This window comes from Colossoma macropomum, unplaced genomic scaffold (assembly GCF_904425465.1).
Source record: "Colossoma macropomum unplaced genomic scaffold, Colossoma_macropomum, whole genome shotgun sequence".
NCBI lineage: Eukaryota > Metazoa > Chordata > Actinopteri > Characiformes > Serrasalmidae > Colossoma > Colossoma macropomum.
Window position 1 is genome coordinate 41,984,911 of NW_023494802.1, and position 10,000 is coordinate 41,994,910.

Sequence of the window (10,000 nt, forward strand, 5' to 3'; positions counted from 1 at the left end):
ATAATGGTGTTGTCTATAGAGTGCTATAACAATGGTATTGTTATGATAATGGTGTTGTCTATAGAGTGTTATGATAATAGTATTGTTATGATAATGGTGTTGTCTATAGAGTGCTATAACAATGGTATTGTTATGATAATGGTGTTGTCTATAAAGTGCTATAACAATGGTATTGTTATGATAATGGTGTTGTCTATAGAGTGTTATGATAATAGTATTGTTATGATAATGGTGTTGTCTATAAAGTGCTATAACAATGGTATTGTTATGATAATGGTGTTGTCTATAGAGTGTTATGATAATAGTATTGTTATGATAATGGTGTTGTCTATAGAGTGCTATAATAATGGTATTGTTATGATAATGGTGTTGTCTATAGAGTGCTATAACAATGGTATTGTTATGATAATGGTGTTGTCTATAGAGTGTTATGATAATAGTATTGTTATGATAATGGTGTTGTCTATACAGTTCTATAATAATGGTGTCGTTATGATAACAGTATTGTTATGATAATAGTATTGTGATGATAATGGTGTTGTCTATAGAGTGCTATAATAATGGTATTGTTATGATAATGGTGTTGTCTATAGAGAGTGTTATGATAATGGTATTGTTATGATAATGGTGTTGTCTATAGAGAGTGTTATAATAATGGTATTGTTATGATAATGGTGTTGTCTTATAGAGTGTTATGATAATAGTATTGTTATGATAATGGTGTTGTCTATAGAGTGCTATAATAATGGTATTGTTATGATAATGGTGTTGTCTATAGAGAGTGTTATGATAATGGTGTTGTCTATAAAGTGCTATAACAATGGTATTGTTATGATAATGGTGTTGTCTATAGAGTGTTATGATAATGGTATTGTTATGATAATGGTGTTGTCTATAGAGTGCTATAATAATGGTATTTTTATGATAATGGTGTTGTCTATAGAGTGTTATAATAATGGTATTGTTATGATAATGGTGCTGTCTATAGAGTGTTATAATAATTGTTATGATAATGGTGCTGTCTTTAGAGAGTGTTATGATAATAGTATTGTTATGATAATGGTGTTGTCTATACAGTTCTATAATAATGGTGTCGTTATGATAACAGTATTGTTATGATAATAGTATTGTGATGATAATGGTGTTGTCTATAGAGTGCTATAATAATGGTATTGTTATGATAATGGTGTTGTCTATAGAGAGTGTTATGATAATGGTATTGTTATGATAATGGTGTTGTCTATAGAGAGTGTTATAATAATGGTATTGTTATGATAATGGTGTTGTCTATAGAGTGTTATGATAATAGTATTGTTATGATAATGGTGTTGTCTATAGAGTGCTATAATAATGGTATTTTTATGATAATGGTGTTGTCTATAGAGTGTTATAATAATGGTATTGTTATGATAATGGTGTTGTCTATAGAGTGTTATAATAATTGTACTGTTATGATAATGGTGCTGTCTATAGAGTGTTATAATAATTGTTATGATAATGGTGCTGTCTTTAGAGAGTGTTATGATAATAGTATTGTTATGATAATGGTGTTGTCTATACAGTTCTATAATAATGGTGTCGTTATGATAATGGTGTTGTCTATAGAGAGTGTTATGATAATGGTGTTGTCTATAGAGAGTGTTATGATAATGGTGTTGTCTATAGAGAGTGTTATGATAATGGTATTGTTATGATAATGGTGTTGTCTATAGAGAGTGTTATGATAATGGTATTGTTATGATAATGGTGCTGTCTATAGAGTGTGTTATGATAATGGTATTGTTATGATAATGGTGTTGTCTATAGAGTGCTATAACAATGGTATTGTTATGATAATGGTGTTGTCTATAGAGTGTTATGATAATAGTATTGTTATGATAATGGTGTTGTCTATAGAGTGCTATAATAATGGTATTGTTATGATAATGGTGTTATCTATAGAGAGTGTTATGATAATGGTATTGTTATGATAATGGTGTTGTCTATAGAGTGTTATGATAATGGTATTGTTATGATAATGGTGTTGTCTATAGAGTGTTATAATAATTGTACTGTTATGATAATGGTGCTGTCTATAGAGTGTTATGATAATGGTATTGTTATGATAATGGTGTTGTCTGTAGAGTGTTATAATAATTGTACTGTTATGATAATGGTGTTGTCTATAGAGTGTTATGATAATGGTATTGTTATGATAATGGTGTTGTCTATAGAGTGTTATAATAATTGTACTGTTATGATAATGGTGCTGTCTATAGAGTGTTATAATAATTGTTATGATAATGGTGTTGTCTATAAAGTGCTATAACAATGGTATTGTTATGATAATGGTGTTGTCTATAGAGTGTTATGATAATAGTATTGTTATGATAATGGTGTTGTCTATAAAGTGCTATAACAATGGTATTGTTATGATAATGGTGTTGTCTATAGAGTGTTATGATAATAGTATTGTTATGATAATGGTGTTGTCTATAGAGTGCTATAACAATGGTATTGTTATGATAATGGTGTTGTCTATAGAGTGCTATAACAATGGTATTGTTATGATAATGGTGTTGTCTATAGAGTGTTATGATAATAGTATTGTTTATGATAATGGTGTTGTCTATAGAGTGCTATAACCAATGGTATTGTTATGATAATGGTGTTGTCTATAAAGTGCTATAACAATGGTATTGTTATGATAATGGTGTTGTCTATAGAGTGTTATGATAATAGTATTGTTATGATAATGGTGTTGTCTATAAGTGCTATAACAATGGTATTGTTATGATAATGGTGTTGTCTATAGAGTGTTATGATAATAGTATTGTTATGATAATGGTGTTGTCTATAGAGTGCTATAATAATGGTATTGTTATGATAATGGTGTTGTCTATAGAGTGCTATAACAATGGTTTGTTATGATAATGGTGTTGTCTATAGAGTGTTATGATAATAGTATTGTTATGATAATGGTGTTGTCTATACAGTTCTATAATAATGGTGTCGTTATGATAACAGTATTGTTATGATAATAGTATTGTGATGATAATGGTGTTGTCTATAGAGTGCTATAATAATGGTATTGTTATGATAATGGTGTTGTCTATAGAGTGCTATAATAATGGTATTGTTATGATAATGGTGTTGTCTATAGAGAGTGTTATGATAATGGTATTGTTATGATAATGGTGTTGTCTATAGAGAGTGTTATAATAATGGTATTGTTATGATAATGGTGTTGTCTATAGAGTGTTATGATAATAGTATGTTATGATAATGGTGTTGTCTATAGAGTGCTATAATAATGGTATTGTTATGATAATGGTGTTGTCTATAGAGAGTTGTTATGATAATGGTGTTGTCTATAAAGTGCTATAACAATGGTATTGTTATGATAATGGTGTTGTCTATAGAGTGTTATGATAATGGTATTGTTATGATAATGGTGTTTGTCTATAGAGTGCTATAATAATGGTATTTTTATGATAATGGTGTTGTCTATAGAGTGCTATAATAATGGTATTTTTATGATAATGGTGTTGTCTATAGAGTGTTATAATAATGGTATTGTTATGATAATGGTGCTGTCTATAGAGTGTTATAATAATTGTTATGATAATGGTGCTGTCTTTAGAGAGTGTTATGCATAATAGTATTGTTATGATAATGGTGTTGTCTATACAGTTCTATAATAATGGTGTCGTTATGATAACAGTATTGTTATGATAATAGTATTGTGATGATAATGGTGTTGTCTATAGAGTGCTATAATAATGGTATTGTTATGATAATGGTGTTGTCTATAGAGAGTGTTATGATAATGGTATTGTTATGATAATGGTGTTGTCTATAGAGAGTGTTATAATAATGGTATTGTTATGATAATGGTGTTGTCTATAGAGTGTTATGATAATAGTATTGTTATGATAATGGTGTTGTCTATAGAGTGCTATAATAATGGTATTTTATGATAATGGTGTTGTCTATAGAGTGTTATAATAATGGTATTGTTATGATAATGGTGTTGTCTATAGAGTGTTATAATAATTGTACTGTTATGATAATGGTGCTGTCTATAGAGTGTTATAATAATTGTTATGATAATGGTGCTGTCTTTAGAGAGTGTTATGATAATAGTATTGTTATGATAATGGTGTTGTCTATACAGTTCTATAATAATGGTGTCGTTATGATAATGGTGTTGTCTATAGAGAGTGTTATGATAATGGTGTTGTCTATAGAGAGTGTTATGATAATGGTATTGTTATGATAATGGTGTTGTCTATAGAGAGTGTTATGATAATAGTATTGTTATGATAATGGTGTCTATAGAGTGCTATAATAATGGTATTGTTATGATAATGGTGTTGTCTATAGAGTGCTATAATAATGGTATTGTTATGATAATGGTGTTGTCTATAGAGTGTTATGATAATAGTATTGTTATGATAATGGTGTTGTCTATAGAGTGTTATGATAATAGTATTGTTATGATAATGGTGTTGTCTATAGAGAGTGTTATGATAATGGTGTTGTCTATAGAGTGTTATAATAATGGTATTGTTATGATAATGGTGTTGTCTATAGAGAGTGCTATAATAATGGTATTGTTATGATAATGGTGTTGTCTATAGAAAGTGCTATAATAATGGTGTTGTTATGATAACAGTATTGTTATGATAATAGTATTGTGATGATAATGGTGTTGTCTATGGGCAGTGAGGGGAAAGCGGAGGCAGTTAGTCGGAGGAAGCAGAAATAGAGGAGGTAATAAACACTCGGGTTTCCCCATCAGCCCTGTGCAATCTCCCACTAATCCCAGATCAAATTCAGAGCCAAATACAACACAACACGTGTGTCAGTGTGTGTGTGTGTGTGTGTGTGTGTGTGTGTGTGTGTGTGTGTGTGAACTCACTGCAGTTGTGCTCGTCGCTGAGATCACCACAGTCATCATAACCATCACACAGCAGAGAAACATTCACACAGCGTCCAGTTCCACAGCTAAACTCTCCATCAGCGCAGACTGAGAGAGAGAGAGAGAGAGAGAGAGAGAGAGGGAGAGACAAAGAAAGAGAGATAGAGAGAGAGACAGAGACAGAGACAGAGACAGAGAAAGAGACATAGAGAGAGAGACAGAGACAGAGAGAGAGAGAGAAGGAGATAGAGATAGGGAGGGAGAGAGAGGGGGAGAGAGGGGGAGAGAGAGCGAGAGAGAGAGAGAGAGAGAGAGAGAGAGGTATGGGGTGAAAAGAACATAAGCAGTGTTTATAAAGCGATTATGGGGTTTGTGGTCACTTATTCATTTACTTGTTTGTTCCAACAAGAAACAAAATCCTTCATGATCAAAGTCCAGTTTTTAACGAGAGCTCTGTTTGTAAAACATACACGCTGGTAAAACACAATAAAACATATAAATTACATATTAGACCAAATAAACACACTGAAAAACAATGAACTTCCTTCAACACAAACTGACGGTCGAATACAGTTAGTAAAAATTAGATTTGTGATATTAATTTGCCCATGATTATAACAACGTGTAAAGTCCGTCCCACGGTGCAGTCAGTCCCACTCAGCTTGTGTTCAGCTAAAAATACAAAAAATATAATTTCCCACAATCAGTAACATAAAAACTAATCACGTAAGCAGCACTTAGGGTCATTTAGGGTCAGCCTGAGGTCAGTACTGTGCAATGGTGTGATGATAATTCCATCACTTAGGAAATACACTGTGTGTAAGTATGAGAGAAAGGAGGGAACCCCCCCCCCTTAAGAACAGAGTCAATTTACTGCAAAGCTAAACTAGACCACCTACCTGGAGTAAGAATCCCCTCTACATGGAGTAAGAATCCCCTCTACCTGGGGTAAGAATCCCCTCTACCTGGAGTAAGAAGCCCCTCTACCTGGAGTAAGAATCCCCTCTACCTGGAGTAAGAAGCCCCTCTACCTGGGGTAAGAATCCCCTCTACCTGGAGTAAGAAGCCCCTCTACCTGGGGTAAGAATCCCCCTCTACCTGGAGTAAGAAGCCCCTCTACCTGGGGTAAGAATCCCCTCTACCTGGGGTAAGAATCCCCCTCTACCTGGAGTAAGAAGCCCCTCTACCTGGGGTAAGAATCCCCTCTACCTGGGGTAAGAATCCCCTCTACCTGGGGTAAGAATCCCCTCTACCTGGAGTAAGAATCCCCTCTACCTGGGGTATGAATCCCCTCTACCTGGAGTAAGAATCCCCTCTACCTGGAGTATGAATCCCCTCTACCTGGAGTAAGAATCCCCTCTACCTGGGGTATGAATCCCCTCTACCTGGAGTAAGAATCCCCTCTACCTGGAGTATGAATCCCCTCTACCTGGAGTAAGAATCCCCTCTACCTGGGGTAAGAATCCCCTCTACCTGGAGTAAGAATCTCCTCTACCTGGGGTAAGAATCCCCTCTACCTGGAGTAAGAATCCCCTCTACCTGGAGTAAGAATCTCCTCTACCTGGAGTATGAATCCCCTCTACCTGGGGTAAGAATCCCCTCTACCTGGAGTAAGAATCTCCTCTACCTGGAGTATGAATCCCCTCTACCTGGGGTAAGAATCCCCTCTACCTGGAGTAAGAATCTCCTCTACCTGGAGTAAGAATCTCCTCTACCTGGAGTAAAAATCCCCTCTACCTGGGGTAAGAATACCCTGTACCTGGAGTAAGAATCCCCCTTACCTGGAGTAAGAATCCCCTCTACCTGGAGTAAAAATCTCCTCTACCTGGAGTAAGAATCCCCTCTACCTGGAGTAAAAATCTCCTCTACCTGGAGTATGAATCCCCTCTACCTGGAGTAAAAATCTCCTCTACCTGGAGTATGAATCCCCTCTACCTGGGGTAAGAATCCCCTCTACCTGGAGTAAGAATCCCCTCTACCTGGGGTAAGAATCCCCTCTACCTAGGGTAAGAATCCCCTCTACCTGGGGTAAGAATCCCCTCTACCTAGGGTAAGAATCCCCTCTACCTGGAGTAAGAATCCCCTCTACCTGGGGTAAGAATCCCCTCTACCTGGGGTAAGAATCCCCGAAACAAAACGATGAGGGGGCGCTCACTCTGGGGGGCTTCATCTCCATACTACCCCTAAATGATGAATAAATGCTGAGCTGAAAACTAGTGATCAGTGTTTACGGTCAGTGGTCAGCGTGAGAGTGTGACCTGTACTGCTCTCTCGGCAGCGCCGCCGCTCGCGTGCGCTTCTGTTCATACTTGTATATTTAACGGCAGTAAAGCTTTGTTGAAACGTCGGTGGAATAAAAGCAGAAGAGGGAAGACGACTGAGCGGAGTCGGACAGCGAGCGGTGTGTGTGTGTATGTTGACTCATTATGTGAATTCATCAGCGCGTGTGGGGGCATCGTCTCTAAGGGCAACCATTAAAATCTGTTATAATGAGTAATGTGTTTTTAATATATTAGCCATCATAGCAACACAAACACTCATACACAAACACCATAAACGCTTATCTCCCCCCTCTGAAATTCTGTTTTACTATGAATAATCAAACAAAATCAAAAGCTTCCAATTAAACATAATCAGTGCTGATATACCGTCAAGCTGCGTAATGTTTAAATTGAAATGCTCTGGCTGATCTCGAAGTTTTGCATATTTCAGATATTGATGTGTGTGATGAGATCAAAGCTGAATTTTCCTTCCGATGACGGATCATATTTGTGTAAACAACTCCACACAGTAGTGTACGCCACCACAGTACGGTGCGCCACCACTCCTGTGTCACCTAAACCTTCCTACAGGTCCTTAGCTGTCATGTGGGGGTTTTGCTTTGCCTTCCCAGCAATCATACAAGCAGTTCTATCAGAGTTTTTGGTCTACCAGATCTTCCACAGTTCCCCTTAACTGCCGTTTCTTAATGACATTTCAGACAGTGGAACTTTTCAGACTCTCAGCCAGCTGCTTATAGGAGCTCATGGTTGTTGAGTGTTAGCAGAAGATTTGAAGAGTCAGAGAATTTATTACGACCTCGAATTGTCAATTCTGCTGACAGGTCCTACTGACAATCCTCAAACTACCTAATCAGCGCTAACGAATCAGTTAAGGCCTAACGAGTTAATTAAGTTCTGAGACTTCACAACTGGAAGGGTGTCCAAACTTTTGCACATGCCACAACTCGATTTGTTCCTATTTTTAAGGTAATCAATCGTAAACTAACTGCATCAATATTTGCAGATAATTTTTTCTGCAGAGGCTGAGTTCACGTCTTTTCAAATTTCCACATACAAATGCATTTATGAATGTGTGTGTGTGTGTTGTGTGTGTTGTGTGTGTATGTGTGTGTGTGTTGTGTGTGTATGTGTGTGTGTTGTGTGTGTTGTGTGTGTGTGTGTGTGTGTTGTGTGTGTGTGTGTGTGTGTGTGTTGTGTGTGTGTGTGTGTGTGTTGTGTGTGTTGTGTGTGTGTGTTGTGTGTGTGTGTGTGTGTGTGTGTGTGTGTGTGTGTCGTACTGCAGTCGGCCTCGTCGCTCCAGTCGTCACAGTCATTAAATCCGTTACACACCAGTTTCCGGGGGACACAAATTCCTGTGGCACACAGGAAGCTGTCGGTGCCTCCACACACAGCTGTGAAAAAACAAACAAAAACAACTATAAACAAACAAAAACAACTATAAACAAACAAAAACACACAGAAATCAGCCTCACACCATCCTAACAGACCACTGAATCAGAAACGTCACACACGTCAGACTTTCACAGACTTCACTGCATGTTCGTCAGGAGGGCGAGCGTGATAGACGAACAGTAGAGAGAGAGAGTTTTACACATAACGAGTTCCAGCTTCCAACGAGCACTCAAAGCCCCAACTGTCCCTCGTTATCATGCAACATAAACAAAGCTAAACCGCGCCTGTGTGAGCTTTGTTTAATCAGCGTTTTGTTTATTACTGACTTTTAACAAGAGTTTGCTGGAGATCTCTTTTAAATACAGACTCAGAAAAACAAGATCCAACCAAAAACATCCTCAGTGAAAAAAAAATAAAAATAAAAAAAAATAAAAATAATAATAATAATAATATTAATGAGTTATAAAGGAAAGTTAATGAACAAACTAAGTTGGTTTGACAAAGCCATTACTATGGTATCCCAGGTGGTTGTTAATGTGTTGTTAGGCCACTGCTATGTTATCCAAGGTGGTTGCTAAGGTGTAGCTAGGCCTTTTCCATGGTATCCGAGGTGGTTGCTAAAGTGTTGCTAAGCAGTTGCTATGGTATCCCAGGTGGTTGCTAATGTGTGCGTGTTCATCTCTGTGCCAGTATGCGTCTGAGTCTGTATGTAATGTCTATGAGGGTCAGTGTGAGCGCTGTCCTTTGTGACATCATTTGTGGCAGTTTTTGATTTGAACTTTAAAATATTCTGCCACTCATTTCTTATGTAGAAAAAACAGTGTTTGAACAAATGCTGTTCCGTATAAAATTATATAATAAGAAGAAAATGAAGAACAGCAAGTATAAAAAATTATGTAATAATAATAATAATGATAAAAATAATCATATTAAAGTCATAACCACCAAAACAGAACAACGCAGTGCGCTTTTACGCACACAGGAAGTGAACACTCAGTGAGAGCTGAGAAATATTTGCCTGCGAACTGAGGCTGAGCTGAAGGGAGTGACTCAACACTCCTGCGTCTCAGCGGCCCTGAGAACTACGACATTTACATCCACCACTGTTTACGGTTCACTCTGAGACACGAGCGACTTCGTCTGATGACGCAACCAAACAGCAGGAACCTCATCGCCCCGGTGTCGTTACTCAAATTAGTCGGAATTAACACGTATATTAACGAGATACAGCGTTTTGTTTTGTATCATCAATAAAAACCCACACTGACGTGACGGTAAAGCTTTACTTGAACCCGGATACACAACATTAACAAAACCACGGCGTTACCACTTCAATCAGATAATCAGGATTAATAACGTTTGATGTCATAATGGCTAATTAGAGCACAGTAGAATGTCACATTAACTGTCATGACATCAAACA

The 10,000-nt window shown here is 36.8% G+C and overlaps 1 protein-coding gene across 2 annotated transcripts in view; it reads right to left on the minus strand.

Annotated features, from left to right (window-relative positions):
* The window catches only part of corin (corin, serine peptidase), a 61,780-nt gene that overhangs the window by 25,691 nt on the left and 26,089 nt on the right, over positions 1-10,000 (minus strand). For both annotated transcript variants that reach the window (XM_036591015.1, XM_036591016.1), the window contains exons 6-7: positions 8,463-8,576; positions 4,904-5,011 (exon numbers count right to left, since the gene is read on the minus strand). In XM_036591015.1, the coding sequence (XP_036446908.1) occupies positions 4,904-5,011; positions 8,463-8,576 (222 nt within the window). The remainder of the gene's footprint in view (positions 1-4,903; positions 5,012-8,462; positions 8,577-10,000) is intronic.